Source organism: Nyctereutes procyonoides, unplaced genomic scaffold (genome assembly GCF_905146905.1).
Source record: "Nyctereutes procyonoides isolate TBG_1078 unplaced genomic scaffold, NYPRO_anot_genome, whole genome shotgun sequence".
In the NCBI taxonomy this organism is placed as follows: domain Eukaryota; kingdom Metazoa; phylum Chordata; class Mammalia; order Carnivora; family Canidae; genus Nyctereutes; species Nyctereutes procyonoides.
The window spans coordinates 30,991,676-31,015,966 of record NW_026575136.1 but is presented as its reverse complement, the minus strand read 5'-3'; the positions used below and the strand labels follow the sequence as shown (position 1 = coordinate 31,015,966).

The 24,291-nt window shown below is 34.3% G+C and overlaps 1 protein-coding gene across 1 annotated transcript in view; it reads right to left on the bottom strand.

Moving 5' to 3' along the window:
- Positions 1–24,291, bottom strand: part of LOC129495465 (coiled-coil domain-containing protein 102B-like) — a 187,733-nt gene that overhangs the window by 138,167 nt on the left and 25,275 nt on the right. Inside the window, 1 exon segment of the mRNA XM_055302996.1 lies at positions 3,591–3,707. Within this exon segment, the coding sequence (XP_055158971.1) occupies positions 3,591–3,707 (117 nt within the window).

Below are 24,291 nucleotides of genomic sequence, written 5' to 3'. Positions count from 1 at the left end.
AAGTAATGATTTCTTGACTCAGAATGCCTGTTAATTTCCATTCTAAAAAAAAAAAACCTTTTCATTTCCAGTTTGAAGGGCCCTGATCTTAAATAAGGAGAAGAGATGAAATGTATATGTTATACATATGCATATCCTGAGAAATATCCATTCACCCAGCGACTTGGTGCTCAGAGAATTCACATGGGCCAGAAGAGCCAATTATGTAAATACTCTGGGACCTTTTTGTCAGGGCTGCATTTCAGATTTCTTTGACCAAATTTCTACAATGAGAAGCTTACTTTTGAAGAAAAAAATTAGGCAGACTTAAGAAATATTTAGAACACACTGGTCAAGTGAAAACAATACTATTATCAAATTGGCAAGTATTAGTAACAGCTTAAAAGTTGTCCATCATAAATGGGAATCATCAATGTTTAAAAATTGTGATGTCTGATATTAAAATACTGTTTTTTCCAATTCAAACAATATTGTTTGAAAATCCATTGCATTTCTTCAGTAAACTCACAGGGTGATAGACCAGGTCAGCAATGTCTAAGAATGAATGACTGTTGGCAACATTTGGCTTGTGGATTAAAACTCATTAGCTAGGGGGCCTTGGTAAGTGGCCTAACTTACCAACAATCTGAGTCTTGAGTGTGCACCTCCAGAAAACTGGAACTAAATTACAACATGGGTAAAAATTTATTTCAATAATGTTTGAGGTTATTTTGTAATCGTGAGCAAGGTAAATTCTCTAAGGCTTTCCTTTAAAAGTAGACAAAAAAATATAGATAGATCATAGAACAAATAATAAAATATGTTAACTATGCTGGAATTAAAATAAAAAACATAATAAACATGAAAACAAAATTAAAAAAAGAATATACGGATAAGAATATTAAGATATTAAATGAAATCTTATGTGTCAATGGCCCAGCACTATAAATGTGACATATTTGAAGTTATCAGTAAGTGGTAGCTATTATAATAGACATTATATCAGTAAAGATGAGAAAACAGCCAGAAATCTATGTTTAGATAAGTAAAATACAAATTGAAATGACCTTTTTGTTTATCAGGGAAATATTACAAAAAAATATATACTGTTTACTGTTGGCTATAGCATAACGAAATGAGAATGTTTATATATTGCAGATGAATGAGAATATAAAATGATATAATTTTTCTTTTTTAAAAAATATTTTATTTATTTATTTATGAGAGACACAGGGAGAGAGGCAGACATAGGCAGAGGCAGAAGCAGGCTCCCTGAGGGGAGCCCGATGCAGGATTTGATCCCAGGACCCCAGAATCATGACCTGAGCCAAAGGCAGGTGCCCAACCACTGAGCCACCCAGGTATCCCAATGATATAAATTTTTTAAAGGATAATTTGTCAATGTGTATAAAATATTTTAAAAAATAAACATTCTCTTAACCGAACCATACCATTTCTAATTTACCCTAAGCCATTTTTAAATGTCCAAAGATGTATGCGTACATACAAACTGCAATATTGATTATATATCTAAAAAAACTGATTTTTAAAAATAGTTTATACTTTAATGAAGGTATGGCACAATCACACAATGGCTTTTATGAAAACATATTACACAGTATGATATGATTTTAGAGACCTAAGCATAGCCAGTGTAAAAAATGAAATAATGCCAACAAAGGGTGGTTATCTGTCTTCTTTTCTAAGGAAGAAAGTAGCTTTTATCCTAATTTAAAACTGAAATGAACACATGTATGCTCACATATATAACACACACAAACATGCTCATTGTTTCTATTAAGAATCTGTCTCAATATTTTGTTTAATATTTAATTTTCTCTTGAACAAATCTGTCTTTCTCTTTCTGCAATTTAATTCAACTGAGTATACCAGTCAAGTGCACATAGTAAGACACAGCCAATTCATGTCTTTCATTTGCTTTCAGCTTTCAGTGCTCTATTAAGGTAATATATCATAGTACTTGAATGTCTTGTGGAAAATTACTTTTAGGTAGTTAAAAGGTTTGTATCCTAATCTAAGAAACACAGTTGAGCAGTATTGATATGAAACAGCTAACACAAGGCCACATAATTAATAAGTGAGTCTCTGAACTTTTTACCGAATCAAACTAAAAAAGCTATACATCAGAGATCCTATGTTGCTATGGCTCCCAGTGCATCTGAGAGTGATGATATAAGATCATGTACTTGGCTTTGGAGGAGAGTTATAATAAATAGCCAGATGTGCCTTTCTGTTTTTGTCTCTGTTAAGTAAGCTTTTATACATGTTGTGCAAAGCTTCATCTAAGATGTTCTCAGATCTCAGGGCCAAGAAAAAGTGGTGCCTCTCCTGATGGTTTGTTTGATTCCTTTTAGAAAACAGCCATCATAGAAACCAACAATTTTCCCATTTGACTTAACTGGTAGAAGAATTGTTTTCAACAGATCAGCCTTTCTCATCACAGATCTCTGCATATGCCTTTCCTCACTCCTCCACCCCTTTCCGTACGTGACTTGTGGTAGAGGTGGCAATGGCACTGATGCAATAAGGAAGAGCTCTATCCTTAACAATTAGTGTAACTTCCCAAATTAAGACATGCTGCCTCCGACAGGTTTTCCCTTGCAGTGTGTGACCTTTCCAAAAATCCTATGTGATGACTTTTATTATTCTTACTTCCATTATTTCAATCTGTAAACTGAGACTTAGAGGTATGAGGACTTGATCAGAATAAAGTAATCAGTGATGGAGCTGCTTCTGGCTGCAAAAATCTATGACTTATGCATTTTCCACTGTACTACGTTCTTCTGATATAAGATATACTGTGAGGTGAGTTCAGTCTTTACAGACTTTTATAAAGAAGAAACCATCTAATACAAATCTCCTTCCTCCCAGCCTGTATTTCCTGAATTGTTCCTACACATTGGTATCCAAGACATTCTTCTAGAATTATGACACAAAATAAGTAATTTAGGACTTTCCACTTTTAATGCACTATCACTATTTTCTATGTAGTGCGAATAATTCAGTCCCCTATTTGCAAGAACAATAATTCCTCCTTTATTAACATGACCGAGAAAACAGAGATTACAATCTGTGAAAATTCTTTTGTTGGTGGTTCGCGGTAGAAGTGTTGAAAATAAATGTCCCCATCATTTTACTTGCTTTACCTAAGAAATAAATTAACTAACAAAAGTGAGGTCACCCCACCTGTCTCTCACTGTTGCAAGCTGCCAACAGCCATGTTAATTCCACCAGAAACTACATGCAACACATTTTGTAAGTCATTGGTCCTGACAATAACACAGATCCAGCAGCTGACTGAACCTTGAATATGTATTTACTCACAGTTAGAATTGTATTGGCTATTGGGTGGTTTTTTTCATCAAATAATTTTTCTTTATAATAGTCAGATAATTCTGACCTAGTCATGAGTCAGTATCATCCTACAGCATTTTAAGTCATATATAAACTGATTATATTATTTTTGATATTTGGCAGCATCCTTCTTCATAAAGTAACCAACAATGCCTCAGTTATACTTCTTAAAATAGTATTTCATTTAACAATCTTCAGGTATGTTGTGGTATTGTGATCTTTATCCAATATCTTACCTCAGTTCTTAACTGGTAGATCAGTCTATCTTTGTTGTTTGGGGATTTTGATTCTTCTTTTATATCTCCTGATATTTCTTCCATTTCATTTTCATGTTGAATGGGAATATAGTTAAACTGAAAAGAGAGAGAGAGAGAGAAAAGTGAAAACTATAATCACATCATGCTCCAAAGGCTGGCTCCAGGATAATCCACATTAGTCTTTCATTTTGCTCTTAGTTTAGTTTTTTGTTTTCTATGTGGATTCTGAAAGGTTTTACTGTTGCTGTGGTAATTAATGTAGTTAAACCATTTATTTCTTATATTTGAAAAATTCTAGGTTGTTTGAAAACAAATCAGCAAATCTCCATAAACCCAAACTCATCAATTGAAAAAATTGAGCAAAACTTGGTTACCATACAGAGTCCTGGTAATTGACCAATTAGATTCTAAACAAATACAATTATTTTATTTTTTAAATGATTTATTATTTATTCATGAAAGACACAGAGGGGCAGACACATAGGCAGAGGGAGAACCAGACTCCCTGCAGAGAGCCTGATGCAGGACTTGATCCCAGGACCCCAGGATTATAGACACTCAACCACTGAGTCACCCAGGTGTCCCTAAACAAATCCAATTAATACTGATCTTACAGACTTGAATATTTGTAATACAGTGCCCTGTGTAATTCTACTTAATGTGTATTTTCTATGAAGTCTAAAGTGTATGCAGATTATGACAAAGGCAAACTTGGGCAATAGGAAAAAATACACCTATGCAATGCTGGAACTGGTAAAAAATACATTTATAAATGACACCAGTAAATTGTGATATGGAACTATAAGAAAACAAGATAAATAAACTGTGGCATATCCATTATTATATTTCCATAATAATGGAATATTGTTCAGCACTAAAACAAATCATGAAAAGACCTGGAGGAAACTTAAATATATGTTACTAAGTGAAAAAAGCCAATCTGAAAAGGCTGATCTGAAACGGCTACTTACTGTATAATTCTAATTATGTGACATTCTGGAAAAGGCAAAATGATGGAGACAATATAAAGTCAATAGCTTTCAGGGTTGCAGGGAGGAAGGGATGAAAGGTGGAGCATAGAGATTTTTAGGGCAGCGAAACTATTTGGTATAATACTGGTGGATACATATCATTATACATTTGTCTAAACCCAGAGAATGTACAATACCAAGAGTATAATTTTAAGGTAAACTAGGCACTCCAGTGACAGCAATGTGTCATTGTAGGTTCATCATTTGTAATGAATGTACCAGTATGGTGGAGGACACCAACAATGGAGACGGGTGTGCTTAAGTGGAGACAGGGAGAATATGGGAAATGTGTATCTTCCATTCAATTTTGCTGTGAACCTAAAACTGCTCTAAAAAAAATGGTCTATATAAAAAGAAATATAGAAACATGTGAACAATCCTGTACATGCACAGTAATCCTTCCCCCTAGCTGTCCTTATAGTCTTCAACAGAAACACAAAATTTGATAAACCTATAAAATGTGTAACACATACACATATAATATTTTTTAACTTATATTTCTCCTAAAATATGTGGGTAAATAATTTCCAAATTTATATAATGTGTAAGTAATCCCACAATAAATTAGAAAATAAAAACAAACATTATACTACCTATTTAAAATTAGAAATTATTTGACTCACAATATTATCATTGTTAATGGTACTATTAAGTATGTACTAGTCTCTAGGAACTGGACTTGACATATATTTCCTTAGTTAAAACTAGACTAATCTTGTGTGTTAGGTATTACCATCTTTACCTTAAAGAAAAATAAACCAGGACAGCCCGGGTGGCTCAGCGGTTTAGTGCCACCTTTGGCCCAGGGTGTGATCCTGGAGACCGGGAATCAAGTCCCACGTCGGGTTCCCTGCATGGAGCCTGCTTCTTCCTCTGCCTGTGTCTCTGCCTCTCTGCCTCTCTCTCTCTCTCCTCTCTCTCTCCTCTCTGTGTATTCTCATGAATAAATAAATAAAATCTTTAAAAAAATAAAATAAGCCATATTTTTACTAGCCTTAAGCAAATTTCCCCAATTCACAAAGCTAGTAACTAGAAGCACATTTTAAGAATGTTCTTGCCAAATTCACTGAGTTCTTAATCATAAACCAGTAGCTACATCTATAATTATAAAGCTAAAAGCCATAGTATAGTTTACTGAAAGGCAAAAAGCTTATAGTCACATATTGGAAATGAACTATAATGGTGTTAGGGGGCTGATTTGCCAAGTAGAGAGGCTCCTTGTTCAGTTAGTAACATGGAGAACACACCATGGAAGGCAAGTGTGGAATGGGACACAATGCCACAGAATTCAGTAAATGTCTGTCTACGCATGTTTCTCCCCACTTTCATGTAAATAGACAATAGTGGCATTAATCATGGGCTAAAAAAAAATAAAAGTCACTTTGCTAAAGAAAATAATAAATTGCAAGGGTAAATCAAGGCATTCGGTTTTGGTTTGAATTCACCAGAGTAAAATCCAACTCATTCTGGTAATTGAATATCCTTTGTTTAACTTTCTGAAATCTTGACCAATAATTCCCAAGGAATTAAATCAATCAATAAGCTCTCTCACTGTCAACAGAACTTCAATCAACATTACAACTCAAAGGAGAGAGGAGGCAGGAAAATAAATTTTCATGCATAACAGTATGGGAAATCCACACCAATTCCCTAAAATAATTCCATTTTCATTTTTCACTGACAGTTAAATATCAAGGATCTCTGGACATATGAAGAAACCAAGAATATGAATAAAATAGCCAATATTTGAAAACACAATGATGAAAAAGAAAGATAAATGGTATAATTTATGATATGAAAGAAAATGTTATTAAAAATCTAATCACTATATTTGGGAAAAATGAACATTGCACTCATAAATTAAGGACAGAACAATTTCAAAACTTCAAAGAATAAAAGAAAAATTTTAAAATGTGATTAATAATCCCCTCCTTTCGAAAAATGTACTAGGAAAGTTGGAAAATAGAGTCAGATGTTGAAATGTCTCAAAGCTCATCTCTTGGAACTGCTCACTTGATGCATGCACTCCTTTGGACAGCTGATGTGCACCCATAGCACTGCATACTAGTCAAAATTCTGACAGTCTACCAATGTCTAGCTCAGTCTGTAGGTCTCCTTTGAACTTCGGACCCACATGTTCCATTTCCTACTTGTCACTTTTATAGGTACCCAAAACTTAACATGTTGCAAAGACAAATTAAGAACTCCTCTAAATCTGTTTCTCTGCCAGTCTTTGCCATTTCTGTAATTATCAACTCTATGCTTCCCTTTGATCAGGCCAAAGCTATTGGATTTATTTTTAGCTTCTTTCTTTCTCTGACACATCATTTCCAAACTGAAATCAAAATAATTCAACTTTGCCTTTAAAATACGTAATAAATCTAACCACTTGTCTACCAACACTATTACTGCCCTGATCACCACCAGGGTCTCTCCCAACAGTTATTTTAATAGCTGCCGCAATCTCTGTTCTTCCATGTAGTTCTGGAGCCCCTTTCCCAAAACAGCAATCAAACAAAGCATTTTAAAAGTAATTCAGATAATGTCACTCTACTGCTCAAATCTTTCCTGTGGCTTCCTAATCCATTCAGAGTATAAATCAAAGTCCTTATCATCTGCCGCATCCTGGAACCCCTCAGTGTCCTTCTCCTGCACCTGATTCTGTCAGTTACTCTTGCCTTCTCAAGGACCCTACACACTCCAGGCAGGAAACAGCAAAAGTAAAATAACAGTAAGTGAAATATTGTACAGTGAAGGCTATTAAAACAATACAACAACAACAACAAAATAATACAACAGGAAAAAAATGATGGCTAGATGAATAAAACAACTATATTTCTTCCTATGAAAATTTGAGTTATTTTGATCATTTTAAAATTATATTTTAGACTCAAAATCACCTTAATTTTGCCACTTACCCTATTCAACTTCAGGTTCAGATTAATGGAGTTATAACTAAAATCTAATTAGCAGCTGAAAAGTTGAAAGCTGTGGATGTGTAGATGTTAAAGATTATTCATTTAGCATAATTATGAACGTCATCCACAAGTGATATATCATATTACTTAAATTGAAAGTGACAGAAAGAGAAGGTATCTGAGGAAGTGAATGAGTCAGCATTAGAAAGCATTTTCCAAGTTCAAGTCCTTTTATTTAATATTTATTTAAGTAAAATCTCTTATAAGACTTTTTTCTGAAATTGCATCATAATATAATTCCAAAATTCCTCTTTAAAATTCCTCTTTTCATACTGCAGTATTTGTGAAAGTTTAAACCAGGTAACTTGTCATATCTCTGACTTCAGAAATATCTGCCATAATTTGCTTCTGGAAAATTAGCAACACTATATGCAAATATTTATTCCACTATATTTAAATTAGCATGGATTGTAAAGTCTTTTTGAAGATAATTCTGGAAAAAAAATATTGTGTAACATAAATAAAAATATTTTATTACCTATTCAGATCAAGTAGGAAAAGAAAATTTCATTTCAAAAAGGGCATAAAAGTATAATCTAACACACCCTGTTATTTTGATTTCATCTCACATTTTATCCTTCAAAATAATCTAAAACGATTAGGTAATTATTGCTTATCACAAAGATCAGGCCTTTGTGAAATACTGTGTTCAATATTTATGTCAATATTATTAATAATACAACATAATTCAATCTCTTCAAACATCAAACACACCATTTCTCAACAATCTTCAAGCTTCATTCATGGAGAAGTAGAAAAGCTACACATAGGGAGGATTCTCAACTTCTTGTTAACATCATCTACAAATTTACATGCATCGATACAAATCTTTCCTTCTTTCCTCTTGTTAAAGAATGTAAATATCCTTCCTAGATTCAAAGACTAATCATTCCATTTGCAGTCAGGATTTGGTACCTTTGAGGTACTTGGCAAACTCATTCTAAAAATTGTTCCTCTCTTGGATTTTCAAGACTTCCTGGTTTCTCCCTCATCAACGTGTAATTGCTTGATAGTTTCCCTTCAGGTTTGAGAACCAAGTATGAGAGATCAGGTGTAGAAGATCCTCTCCCTGTCTTTCTCTCTGTTTCTCTCTGCTCCTGCCTTCTTTTCCAGTTTTGGAGTTTCTATTCCAACTCTTTGTTTCCTCTTACTTTCAAGTGCCTTGGAAGAGTTGCTTATGCTTATGTTTCCCCATGTTCCCCTCTCACTCATTCCTCCATGGCTTTTGCTACATCTATTCCCAATACTTTCCAACACACAATATTCAACCTTGTCCTTAATTTGAATCTTTGGCAGAATTTGATTATTGTTACCAATGCAGTGGACCCAAGGATAACTAACAATGAAGTTAAGGTTCCAAGTAATTTCTATTAGCTCTAAGTGCTTGGAGAAGCCTCCAAAATTTATCATAGCTGCAAAAATTTTAGCCAAAATTATTTAAAATAAACTTTGCTTAATTCCTTCCCTCCACCCTAACAAATGGTAATAAAGACACAAAATAATGTTAAGCTACAATCAAAGCAAATTTTCTTGTATTTTTCAGGTCAAAATAAAAGTGCTAAATAACTAATCTTAGTGGTATTTAAACTGTTTTGCTCTCATGCTGGTGTATCCCTTACTTTTTTTTAAAGATTGATAGAGTACATTTATTTAAATTTTAAAAAACTGATATTTCTGCCGAATTTTAAATATTTTAAATAGTTGCATTAGGGAACCTGGGTGGCTCAGCGGTTTAGCACCTGCCTTCAGCTTAGGGCGTGATCCTGGAGTTCCAGGATCCAGTCCCACATCAGGCTCCTGGCATGGAGCCAGCTTCTCCCTCTGTCTGTGTCTCTGCCTCTCTCTCTCTCTCTCTCTCTCTCTCTCTCGCTGTCTTTCATGAATAAATAAATAAAATTTATTTTATTATAATAAAAATATATTTTTTAAAGATTTAAAAATATCTTTATTTAAAAATAAATAATTTTTTTAAAATTAAAAAAATAGTTGCATTATATCTCAATGTTAACATCTGAAAACCACAGAAATATGGTACTATCACCTATTCAAAACATTGTATTTATTTTATTTCTTGAATTTTTATTTTTATTCCACCTTCCCCAGATCATCATACTGTAACATGCTTATATTTGGAAATGTTTTTACTCAATAAAAATACATACATAAAATATGTATGTATATATTGTGACTATAAGGCTCCAAATGTTAAAAAGTTTCTTTGGATTGAATTATAGCTGCAATTATTATGGGTACATGATTGCTTAAAAACAAGACAAGATAGCACATATTGTGATAAGTAATTATTAAATATAAACTAATCATTTACTGGAAATGCATCTCTTAATGAGACAGATAGATACATGTCTTCAATTAGTTTGTGTATCCATGGATGAAATTAATTATTGATAAAATGAAATAAATTATCATCAGTTTTCTGTATTCTTTTTTAAATGTAGGCACTGAGAAAGTTGATCACATGTTAATAGAAATGGAAGATGTTTTGTTATAGCAAAGGCATCGTTTTTGTTGTTTTTTTAACATCTTTCTAAGTAAGTGTTGAAGCCACTTTTGATCTTATATAGAATTAATTTTTTATCATCTATAAACTGACCAATCCATTAGGTCCTATTCAAGTATTTTTATGAAAAAGGAGAGCATAAGCCATCTTTAATAACAAAGGTTTTGTGATCCATTGATTAGTTGGTTTCTCAACACCAATATTTCAAAACATCTATACGTTCACATTTTCCCCACTCTGGCAAAATGTTCTAAAATAACACTTGGGTTGGGAGATAGTTGATTTTCATTTGAGAAGTGGATGGAAGATAATGTGGGAAAAGAGAACTCGCTTGAAAAGTACTTCTTTGGTGCAGTGGTGGTAGTTCTTTTAGGGTAGACAAATCTCTCCATGAAAACAGGCAGAGCAATGACATAACAAAATCAAAAACCTATGGAGGCCTACTGCAAAATCAGGAGACAAGTGTTCCTTACAAACTCTAAGATACAGGTGTGTTAAGATAATCTCAGCTTTAAGAGCTGCAGAAATCAGCATCTGTTTGAGAAAATTAAATGGAAACAACATGCCCTGAGAACAGGGGAACCCCAAATTGACAGCACACATCCCTGAAAGTGTGTTGGGTCAATGTGAATCCAGCAGATGAAACTAAGGGAATTTTATACTTTCTAACTGGTAAGTGAGCATAAGAGGCCCACAGTGAAATCCAAAGAAGTGCAACAGTCTATATATTGTATACTCTCAAAAACAAAAGCAAAAACAGACAAAACTTCCTTTAAAATTATATCCTACAGGCACTAGGGTGGCTCAGTCAGTTAACTCTTGATCCAACTCTTGATTTTGGCTTAGGCCATGGTTTCAGGATCATGGGATCAAGCCCTATGTTGCATTCCATGCTCAGCGTGGATCCTGTTTGAGATTCTCCCTCTCCCTCTCTCTCTGCCCCTCCCGCTGTGTCTCTCTTGCTCATAAATAAATAAATAAATAAATAAATAAATAAATAAATAAATAAATGAAATCTTTAAAAAAAAACAACACACTGCATTAAAGTGGGAAATGCTGAGAATAGAATCCATATAAAAGGAACAGGACAATAAAGGCAGAGAGATCCAGATAAATCAGAAAACAGAGTCAGGGGTTTTGGAAAGGACCATTGCCATGGTCATGGCAATGAAAAATTAACAACCCAAAGGAAAATGAACAAAGGTCATGGCAGTACCACCCATTAAATAATGTATTCTTTTCTCAACAGTAGGAACTACTCATCTGATTATATCTTACACTCTCCTACTTAAACATAGGATTGGATTCTCTATTCTATTCCACTGAACTACTTATGTTATCCTGTGTCAATACTTCATTGATTTGATCCAAAGACTTTCTCAGCACATTGTGATCGTGGGCTTTTTCTGTATTTGTCTAAGCTCTTCTCAAGTATTATGCATTTACTCTTCACAATTATTCAGTTCAAAAAGAAAAAGGAAAAACCCACTGCGTTGGAAATTCTAAGTGGCACTGTAATAAATACATGAATTTTATGTGTTGCATGTTTCTATTTCAGGATCTCTAAAAAGGATACAAGTCCCATACTTGTTCAATGTTTTCCTAGGTCATTTGCTGCTATTGAGAAGAGGAGTACTTGGATTTCCATTTCTGGGTGCTCATTTTCAAAACAGAAATGGATCACTTCTAGACTTATTTTTTTAGCCAGTTAACTTGGCAATTTTTCCTATTGATTTTATATATACATACACATTTTTTAAAACTAGGGATTCTTAAGTTTTCTAGACATACAAACACTTCATTGTCTTATTACATTCAGTAGAACCTCTAAGACAATGATAAACAACTGTAAAAGCAGACATCATTGGAAAATTCTTAATTACAATTGAAACAGTTTTAGTATTTTACCTTTTCAGGAAACATTTGTTATGGAGGTGTTTTTGTTAAATTGTAACATATAGCCTTTTTATGTTTAGGTAATTTGTTTTTATTCCTATTTTGCTTTTTTAGATTGTGTTATACTAGGAATGGAAAAAAAAAAAAAAGAAACCTGCCGCAGGTTTATTTGTACAAATAGCACAGGAGGACACCAGGCCCATGCAGACAGAAGCCCAGGGGTCATACCAGTCCTCCCGTCCTCAAACTGGCAAGCAGAAGCCTCTACACTGGAGCCTTTGTGGGGGCCTGGGCACCTTTGGGAGCCTGTGCTGCAGGAGTGGAAACAGGAGTTGGAGCCAGAGCCGGGGTTGCAGCTGCAGCCTGGGCCTTGGTTTGAGCCTTGGCCTTGGCCTTTGGTAGGCAGAGCCTGAGACCTTTGGCAATTCAGGCACGAGCACTTTCCTCCCGAGCTTGGGGTGAGCGATGTAGGCAAGTCGATTGAGCTTGCAGCTGCCGCCCTTTGGGATCTTGGGCTTAACCTCCTTGGGCTTGACAAGGGCCTTGATAGCCTCAGCACGAGCAGTCATGGCCTTGGCATTGTTGGCCTGCATCTTCTTCAGGCCCTGGTCCACTCTTACATATTATAAGTAAAAAAATATTCTAAGGGCAACTTGATGGCTCAGTCAGTTAAGCGTCTGGTTTTGGCTGAGATCATAATCCCCAGGTCTTGGGATAGAGCTCCAAGCAAGCCTCTGTGCAGTGGGGGGCCTGCTTCTCCTTCTCCCAGAGGGAGCCTACTGCTCCCTGTGCCTATATTCTCTCCCTCTGTCAAACAGATAAAGTCTTTTTTTTAAAAAAAGGTACAAAAGCCCTAAATCTACATAAGAATGACTAACACAAAAGGATCATAGTTGAATCATGTGGAATGCTATTATAAGGACAAAAGAATGAAGAACAGAATAATGTTCTTACAGACAATGAAAATATGCTATAGATGAGAACATTCTAGAAATACATGCCCATGAGAGAAAAAGAAAACAAGAGTCAAATTTTTCACTGACCTAAACAAAAATAATAAAATTATATATAATACGAAAGAGCAACAAAGCCAAGAATTAGAAAAACTCAGAAATATCATAGTACTAGGAAAGAATTAGAAATAAAAGAAAAAGCATTTCAGAATAAACTACAAGGAACATAAAAACAAGTAAATTCAATAGGTAATGTCTTAAGTGATAAGGTGAAAAGAAATAATATGCTAAAACTCCAAAAATAATAAAGATAAAATACCAAAAAGGATATCAGAAACTATGACAGAGCAAAGTGACAAGCATTTAACATATTTATAAGTTTTCCATTTCTTTCCACAAAAATGACCTTAAATAGTGACCATCACTGCAGCAATGTACTCATCCATGCACAGATTGTGGTCTTAAGATATTTCTTCTTATGAGAATTTAGGACTCTTTGAAGACAAGTCATACCATTGAGTATATATCTTGTCATACCATAGAGTAAGGAAACTATAAAAGATTACTAGGATTGCATCAAATGTTCTAAGTTGCCAATATAAAAAAGATTTTCCTCTCTAAATATGGTAGCTTTGAATATCATTTAAGGATGATTAAGTATAGTTATTATAAAAAACAGCAATAAGTTTAAATTCATGAATTTATATAATGCTTTAAAAAACAAATTTGATTAATACTTGGGAATGCTAGTAATCCAACTCATTATTTTGTAAATTGGTAAGGAAAGGGAAAATAATCTATCTTGTATCCCAACTATGTCTAAATGAGCAAATATTGTATGAGAGGAAGTTTTTAAAACATATATATTATTTTTTGAATATTTAAGTAATCTCCACACCCCATGTGGGGCTTGAACTCACAACCCCACGATCAAGAATTGCATACTCTACCAACTGAGCCAGCCAGATGCCCCAGAGAGGAAGTTCTTTCTATTTAAATGTTCCAAATGATAACTTAAGCAGAAATAATATAATTAGAAATCACAATTCTGCAACTCCTAATTAATGCAATGAGCATCAGTCTATCAGCACTACAAAGAAACATGTACAATATGCTTTCTAATGGAAGAACACATTATCTAGGAGACAGTCTTGAAACTGAGTCAAATCGTACCTCTTGATCCAATTAACAGTTAATAGGAAATTTAGAAGATGAAATAATATATTAAGCATTAAACATATAAATGCAATCTATAATATCCAGAATAGAACCCTAAAGGATAAATAACCTGTTTTTAGAAAAAACAAACAAACTATAATAAGGAAAAAAGGGAAAAAGTTGCCTAAAGGAAAAAAACCTACACATTAAAATGAACTTAGAAAAAGCATTTAATTAAAATGCCTACACTTTATTTGATTTTTTTTATTCAAATAAGTAAACTATGAAAATAAAAGATATTTATTAGAAAACTAGAAATTTGAATACCAAATATTTGATATTATCAAATTATTGGGAATCTTTTAGTTTTCAAAATGGTATTGCTATTTTTAACAAAAGTCCTTATGTTTTGAGATACATACAGAAACAGGTCCAGATATAATAATACAAAGTTATAATGTGGATGGATGGTATGGGTAAAAATGACTGGCCAAAGACAATCATTATTAAATATAGATGATGGAAAAATTAGATTCATGATAGTATTATATCTGTTTTTGTATATAGTTGAGAGTTTCTATAGTAAAAAGCTTAAAAATAACAGACTCCCTGCCTGTAAATCTATCTCTTATCCATGTAGATGAGCATACTTGAAAAGTTGCCCAACTCTGGCTTATCTTAAAGTATAGAATCTATTAATCTACAGGCTTTGTTCTGTTAGTAATCCAGTTCCAGAACCTTTATATATTAAAGACACTTACTGTTCAGGGCTCTGACAGTAAGTTTATTCACACCCGCATCAGGTCTAGAGCCGCAGGGGGCTCCAACTCAATTACAAGCATTTCATCACAGCACCTGCTTGGGGGCCCGCAGGCGCAACCAGCCTGTCCCCTACAGGTCCTCACATCGCAATAATGCTTTATTAAAAGGAAGATAAATATGCAGCTTGGGGAGGATTTTTACAAGTATGAAAAGGATATTAAAGTTTCAGATAGAAACCATTTATTAGCAGCACCTGGGTGGCTCAGTCAGTTAAGCATCTGCCTTCGGCTCAGGTCATGATCTCAGAGTCTTGGGATTGAGCTCCAAATTGGGCTATCTGCCCAGTGGGGAGTCTGCTTCTCCCTTTTGCTCTCCCTCTGTGCTCTCCTTTTCCCTCTATCTTAAATAAATAAATAAAATCTTTAAAAATACTAATAAAAAATAAAAAAATAATAAATAAATAAATAATAAATAAATAAATAAATAAATAAAATCTTTTGAAAAAAAAAGAAACCATGTAATTTACATGTTATAGGAGGTGATGTTTTTCTTCTATATGTGGTTGTGGGGGTGCAGATGGATACAAATGGTACTCTATTCAAGAGTTAAGTTATAAATCAAGAGTATGAAAAATAACACATCTCTTTTGTGCCTATTGGAAAGTACCAACAATCTATAATACTTTCTGGCTCTCCAATTGCATAAAGTGCAAGCCCAGTACTTGCTTCAATAATCCAAGGTTATACTTTTTATTCATAACTGACTTCTGTCCACAGAGCCACTCAAAGGCCAGGGGAAAGCCAGTTAGAATCCCAAAGAATAATTTATTATTCTTAACAGATTTATCCACAAGGTTATAAAAGAGTATCAAAGTAGTCAATAGAGGATTAATCATGACTTGCAGAGAATTTTCATCTAAGAATTTTAATTTGTATTTCAACAAGAAGTTAACTAGTATATATTTTAGATAAAACATTGAATAAGAGAATACAATGGGGTGCAGTTGTTTGTGTGGATGTTTGTCAACAGATGTTTCTACAAACGTGTTTTACCAATAGAAAGAAGTTATTTTGTACAATGATCGATGAACAGAGAAATCAATAACTTTCCTTTATTCCATGTTGAATCTAGAGCTAGTGCTTTTTTCCCTCTTAACTTTTGATTTATCCATTTCTAACAATCTCACGTGTTAAATCATGACAATGTCAACAAATATTGTATTTCTTAGTCACAGACTCCCAATAAAATTTCTAGCATTTTTATAAAAGAATACAGCAGAGTGATCCAAAGGATACTAGGAAAACATCAGGAAGGATGTGTTCTAGATCTGATTCTACTAAAGCTCTTCTCTGACCTTGCACAATCAGACTTTTAGGCCTCAAATTACTCTGCTTAGTAGGATAAGCTAGATTTTATTTTACATAAATTTCCAGCATGAATATTATGTGAATGTGAGATACTGAAATTACATATCTCTTGATAAATTAACAAAAGGAGGAATGGTTAACAGCTTGGAAATCATGTAAAAAATAAAATGTTATCTAAAAGAAGGTAATGACATATTTTTTTAATCTAAAAAAGAATAAAATATATTTAATACAAAGAGTATTTTTTAACAAGTTATCATGACTAACCAAAACATTCACAAAATATATGTAAAACATGTTCTAAATAAAAACTAACTGCTTTTTTTTTTTCAAATGGCATATGTAAGGGAAACAGGATGGAAAGCCATATTTCTAATATATGGTCAAAACAATGGTGACTGTGGATAGGATGGAGTAGTAGAAGCCAAATCTGCCAACCAGAAACCATGAAAATGGCAAGAAAAATAGAGCAAACAACTGTTGTAAAAATCCTGATTATCAGGCAATTCTCGAGACATGGAAAACTAGGAAAAATAGCCCTAAACTGTTCATTTACTGCCTGGAGTGAATTTTCACTTCATAGAATATGAAGGAAAAGCAAGGTGGTCTCCCTGAGTTGAGGTGAAGCTGAGAATGAAGTGGGCTGAGGTGGTCAAGAGTTCCAGAAGGTCCTGAGCAGAGGGAGAACCCTAGAGCTCTACAGAGCGCTCACCAGGGTGGTGAGGGAGCTTACTCCTAAAAGGATTAAAAGAAACAATCCCTATGGCTGAAATAAGGCCAGTAATAGTAATTCCTATATCCAACAGCCAGAGAAAAACCTCACAATTCACAGTGCATTAGGTGAAGAATTCAGAATAGTTTTGCCTCTGGATTCAGTAGAAAAAATAACTGTAGACTAAATGCTGCTGTGGTCTCGCCCAACCAGGCTTAAAAGCTTCAAGACAAAAAAAAAAAAAAAATCTCTCCAAGTAATGGAACCAGGTCACAGAACAAAGCTTTTTAAAGATTTATTTAATTATTTATTCATGAGAGACACACACAGAGAGAGGCAGAGACATAAGCAGAAGGAGAAACAGGCTCCTCAAGGGGAGCCGATGTGGGACGCAATCCCGGAACTCTGGAACCATGCCCTGAGCTGAAGACAAACACTCAATCGTTGAGTTACCCAGGTGTCCCAAGAATATTTTTTTTAATTTATTTTTATTTTTTTAAAGATTTTATTTATTTATTCATGAGAGACACAGAGAGAGGCAGAGACACAGGCAGAGGGAGAAGCAGGCTCCATGCAGGTAGCCTGATGTGGGACTGGATCTCAGGTCTCCAGGATCACGCCCTGGGCCAAAGGCAGATGCTCAACCACTGAGCCACCCAGGTGTCCCAAATATTTTTTTAAAATATGAAAACATTCATCACCTACCCAACGATGCAAAATTCCTAATGACAGGAGTCCAATAAAAAATTACATATCATGCAAACAAATAGGAACACATGACCCACAATGAGGAGCAAAATCAATCATTGAAACTTGCTCAGAAATAATAAAAATGATAGAATTAAAAATGACCAAGAGGGCCTTAATGTTCCCCTAAGCTTGATTATACCTTAGGCAGGTTTATTTGTGACTACACGCTCTTTATTTTTCTTTCTTTCTTTTTTTTTTTTTTTTTTTTTTTTTAGTGTTTCTTTTGAAAACAATGCCCTGTAATTGTAAATTCTTTCTCTATCTCTCTGGGGTATAAATCTTCTCCCAGCCTTTTGGCAGCTTTATAACCCAGGCATGGCTTTAGGAGCTGGAAACCATTTCTTTGAAATGTAATGGTGAGGAAAATAGCATTCTTTTGCCCAGTCTATGGGAAGGCAAAAGCCTAACTTCTGTTGTGCTATTTAGCAAACACTGATAACCTAGTCCTAGAGAAGACCATCTGCAAACAAACAATGATCCAAGTGCTGGATATAGCCCACTAACCAAACTTCCTCTCAGACCCCTCTGGCATATTTCCATTATCTCACCACAATGGGAGTACAATGGGTGCTAATTACAAGCTCCAGGACAACTTCAAGTGTCCTGATGTAATTGAAGTCTCTAAGAAATGGTTGGGGATAAGTACTTTAAAAAATAATGATAAAAAATGTTCCAAATTTAATTAAAGAGCATAGATACACAGATTCAAGAAATTCCACAAACTCAAGCACAAAGATATTTTAAGTTCATATCAACACATATCAAAATCAAAGTGCTCAAAGTCAGTAATGAAGAAAAAGTTTTCTCTCCCCCATCATTTATAATTTCCTAATGTGCTGTAAAGGTCTTGTTTTTAAGATTTATTTATTTTAGAGAGACAGAGAGAATGGGGGAGGGTGGGCAGAGGGAGAGGAAGAGACAAACTTAAGCAGACTCCACACTGAACATTAGCCCCATGCAAGACTTGATCTCAGGACCCTGAGATCACAACCTGAGACTAAACCAAGAGTTAGATACTTAATCAACTATGCCACCCAAACAACCCTAAAGATCTTTAAAAAAAAAATCAGCTTATTTAGACACAATTGACATACACACAGTGTAAAGTTTAAGGGGTCCAATGTGATGATGATTTGACCCTCATACATTGTGAAACATTTACTACAATGAGTAAGTAAAAACATCCTTCACCTCATACAATTATCACTTTGCTGTTATTGTTGTGAAAATATTAAAGCTCTACTCTTATGGCAACTTTTAAGTATACAGTACGGTATTGCTAACGAGAGTCCCCCTGCTGTCTTCCACAGTGGCTGCATTATTCTGCTTTCCTACCAGCAATGAATGAGAGTCCTCTTGCTCCATATCCTTGGCATCATTTGGTGTTGTCAGTGTTCTGGATTTTGGCCATTCTCATAGGTATGCAGTGGTATCTCATTGTTGTTTTAATTTTCATTTTCCTCATGATATAGGATGTGGAGCATCTGTCCATGTGTTTATTTGCCATCCATATATCTCCTTTAGTGAGGTGTCTAAGTTCTTGGCCCATTTTTAAATCAGGCTGCTTATGATCTTACTGTTGAGTTTTAAGAGTTTTTGTATATTTTGGATATACAGTCATTTCTGATGTGTCCTTTGGAGACATTTTCTCATAGTCTGTGACTTGTCTCCTCATTCTCTTCACATTGTCTTTGTAGAGAGGTTTTTTATTTTACTGAATCCAGCTTACCAATCGTTTTACTCATAGATTGTGCTTTTGCTGTTGTGTCTAAAGGTGACATCGCCATAGCCAAGATCATCCAGGTTTTCTCCTAGAAGATTCTAGGAGTTTGATTAAGTTTTACATTTAGGTCCATGATCTATTCTGAGTTAAATTTTGTGAAAGGTATAAAATCTGTGTCTTTGGGTATTTTTGCACATGATCGTCCAATTGTTTCAGCACAACTTGTTGAAAAGACTATCTTTTATCCACTGTATTACCTCTACTCCTTTGTCAAAAATGAGTTGACTATATTTACATGGACCTATTTCTAGGTTCTCTATCTTTTTCCACTGATCTGTTCGTTTGCTAATACCACATCTCTTGATTTCTGTAGCTTTATAGTATGTCTTGAAGTCAGGTAATGTCAGCTCTCTACCTTAGTCTTGTCCTTCAATATCATATTGGCTGCCTCTCCAGATAAAGTTTAGAATCAGTTTGTCAAAATCTACAACATAACTTGCTGGAAATTTGACTGGGATTGCACTGAATCTATGGACTGAACTGAGAAGAACTGATATCTTAGCAATTTTGAGTCTCTGTCTCCACGAACAGAAGCATCTTCAAGATATATTTTTTTAATGTGATACCACTCTAGTTATTGATTTTAAGGCCTTGAAAATTCACAGAATATTGTTATTTAACTTCACACACACACATACGAGAGAGAGAGAGAGAGAGAGGGAGAGATCATGCAAGAGAGAAAATGAGTAAGCTGAATCCTTAACTCCCAAAAACAGAACAAAACAAAAACAAGAAATTATAGAACATCAAAGTTCTTGGGGGAAAAGTATTTTAGATTTTTACTTTTAGGTAAATGGATTTTTTTAAGAAAAACTTTAAAAGGATTAGCATGGCTTAATTCTTAATTAAATATTGCCTGAAATAACGCATAATTACTACAGTAAGAAACTAAGAAAAACCAAATACTCATGTTTGAATATATTTTCTTGCTGTTAAAGTATGTGATTTAACTTCACCAACTAAAAAATTAGTGCCAAGTTTGGTTATAGTGAAAGAAGGTCTTACATTTCTGTAAAGCCTTAGAAATTGAAAAAATTGTTTTTTGCTTTCTGATTTAGTCCTTTTCTATTAAACATGAACTAGTAGCCTGTACATCTGTCAAAACCTAAGTGTTCATTTAAGGAAAATACTTTAAAATGTTTATCTCTTGCTTCAGGCATGAACAAAACAGCTAAATATTAATATTTTTGTTGTAGGGAATAGAAAATTACACCTCTTAATATTTTTTTTTCTAAATGAGGCTTCCATAAAAAATATCAGCATAATGTTTATGTCTTTATTAAGTTATGGCAGGAAGAGTGGCTGAGATAGCAGATTACAGAAACTGTATTCAAAAAACAACATAAAGTGGAGAATCCAGTCAAAATTCCATTTATATGAAATGTCCAGAATCGGCAAATCTATTCAATTGGATTAGTGATCACTTAAAGCTATGGTGGTTGGAGGGCAATTCTAATGGGTATGAGGTTTCTTTTGGACTGATAAAATGTTTTAATGTTGATTGTGGTGATGGTTGTACAACTCTGTAAATACACTGCCACTGAACTGTACTCTTTAAATGGACAAGTTGTACAGTATGTGAATTATATCTCAATAAAGCTGTTAAAAATACGTAAAGAGCAAAGATTACTTCGTCGAAAGAATCATAGCAATTATGCCTTCTACTTTAATTTTAAATTTCAAAGAGCTTCTGTTAGGAGCATTCCTAATGAAATGACCTGAAGCACAAAATAAGTTTTCACCTCTTAATTTGTCTCATGGCATCCCTATCTGAGGAAAAATTAAAGAGCCTACTCACTCATTTCTCTGTCTCTTTCATTATTTAACACTGAGATGGTGGTTCAAAGTGAATTTGATACTTCTCAAACCCATTCTCCATCAATATTAAAATTGAATCAAATCTAGGATTTAAGTCTAAAATGCATACAATGCTGTTTACTTTTTATGTACATAAGTCACTCTTGGAAACATTCCATCTTATATAATTTTTCACTAATTTAAAGTTTGTTAATACATTTCTCCTCTCCCCTAACATATGGCATTTTTGAAATCTTTGGAGATAAGAGCCTGACCTGTGCAAATCCTTCCCATGACCAAATAGCTGACAATCCACTTTTCTTCTTTGGGATTTGGTGTCTTTTTATGTAAACAATGCAATATGTAGAATCAGCAAAAGTCATCTATGTAGTGGTGGTTGGGGGGTTGGAGAAAGACAGAACAATGGAAAATAGGCCAAAAGCAAGGAGTTAGAAACCTCCAGCAACTCTCCTTCCCTTGCCCTAAAACATTTACCCCATCCTCATTAAGCACTTCTCACTGAGTCAGATTCAGGTAGTGGAAGATGAGTATTGTCTAGGTGAAGAAATAAAAAGCAAGCAGGCACTTGTAATAAGTGCTAAAATAACAGAGTAAACACTAGGAATCACACTCTGCAGAAGAAAGCCATCTCCTGGAGTTTGGGAGGTTGAGTTAAGGGAAAGCAAAGAAACATGAGGAAATTCAAGTTTTACAGAAGCTGATTATTTTTTTTTTTTACAATTGGGGACAAAGCAAAATTAGGAATGAAAGTAAATATTTATTTAGAATTAGGAAACAACATTACAGATTTTGGAATATCTGACAAATACCATAACATATCACAAAATCCTGATAAATAATATAAAGGTCTAGTAACAACTATTAAATAAAACTAAAAATTTTCCCCAGAATTTTGACTATATACACTTCATCAGCTTTTATTATGATAGTGACTGTGTAATGTCATTTTTAATAAAGAAGTTTAGTCTTTCTGCCAGAATAGTTGGTCAGGTTTTTGTGAATTAAACTTCGATAAATAAGCTCACAGGATAACACACAAGCCTAGCTGCTTTTTGGAATATTCCTTTTTTGAAAATTGTACCCCACAAATATAGGTATCCTAGGAATATCTTTTATATGATTTTCTTTTTTGTAATCTAAAGATTTTACTTACTTATTCATGAGAGACACAGAGAGAGGCAGAGACACAGGCAGAGGGAGAAGCAGGCTCTCCTCAGGGAGCATGAAGTGGGACTCGATCCCAGGACCCCAGGACCATGAACTGAGCCAAAGGCAGATGCTCGACCACTGAATTATCCAGGTGCCCCTCTTTTATATGATTTTCATTTAAAAGTGTCAAGTTTGTTTCTGAGAGGAAAGAACTTCCATAATGACTAGGAACATATAACAAACACGTCTAAAAATATGTCCCTCTATATGCATACTGTATGTAACTTCAGTTCAATTTCAACTTGGTAAGACCCCAAATATTTCCACAGCTACTTCATGTCCAATATAGAAGAGGATAAGCATGTTAGGGGCAAATTCAGAGTGGACAGATACAGAGATTTAAACAAGTATGTCTTAATTATCTTATTTTTGAAAATTACACAAAAATATATGATCATATTTACAACTTGCTAGGATGCCAAGGTCCTAGAAGGGTCCATGTCAGGGGCATGGAGCTGAAACTTCTTCATCTTGTTTGTACAGTGGCCTTTGCAGAGGAGGAACCATGCTCCTTCTCCTTTGTAGAACAGAAAGTAGTGTGGTTCAAAATGCTAAATCACCAAGTAACAAGTATCTTTCTTTTAACAGAGTTTTTTTCCCATAATACATAAAGAAATTACTTTCAAGTTAATCTACCAGTCAATATGAAAAATAAGTAAAATAAAGTATACATTCCATTTCATAATTTATGTTGCTAACTAGGAACACATGTAACTCTTTCAGTGCCAATAATACAGCTGGCCAAAAAGGAACAAATCATTAGATGGGAAGAAACCAGGACTTCAGCAAGTAGATCTGGGTAACCTATGGGTTTTTTAATAAGGTTGGTGCATTAGTCAGGGTTCTTCAGAGAAACAGACAAATAGAAGATATATATCATTCTTATTTTATCTTATATACATTATAATCTTTCCAAATATTTTTAAATTTTAATTTTCCTTAAAGATACTTATCATGAGGAATTGGCTCACACGATTTATGGAGGCTGACAATTCCCAATATCTGCAGTTGGCAAGCTGAAGAAACCAAGGAGAGCCAGTGGTGAAAGTTCTAGTCAAATTAAAGACCTGAGAACCAGAAGAGCCCATGGTAAGGTAGAGTCTGAGTCCAAGAGGCTTGAGACCCGGGAAGGGCTGATGTTTCAGTTCAAGTCTAAAAGTAAGAAAAAAAAAACTGATGTCCCAATTGGAAGACAGTCAGGCAGGTGGAGTTCCCTCTTCCTAGCAGGAGGGTCAGCCTTTTTGTTCTATTCAGGCCTTCGGCTGATTAGATAAGGCCCACTCACATTAGGAAGAGCAATCTGCTACTGATTCAAATGTTAATATCATCCAAAAACATCCTCACAGACACACCCAGAATAATGTCTGACTAAATATCAGGGGACTCACTGGCTGAGTGAAGTTAATCTGCAACATAAAATGAATGATCACAATTGGTTTTGAGGATCTTAATGGTCCCCCCAATCCTGCTCTGAGATCTGTTGTTTTACAGAAGCAGATCTCAATTTTGGGTATTTATCAGAATGATGAGCTTCTAAAAATACAGATACATGATACGCACTCCTATCTAATTAGATCAAAATGTCCAAAGAGTCACCTGGAGATAGATATAGATATAGATATTATCTATATGTATCTATTTGTATTTAAAAATTCCTCTTCAGGTGAATCCTATGGATTCTGCTAATTCAGTACTAAATGATTCATTCAGTATTAAATGATTATTTATATTTTTTATAAGATTCA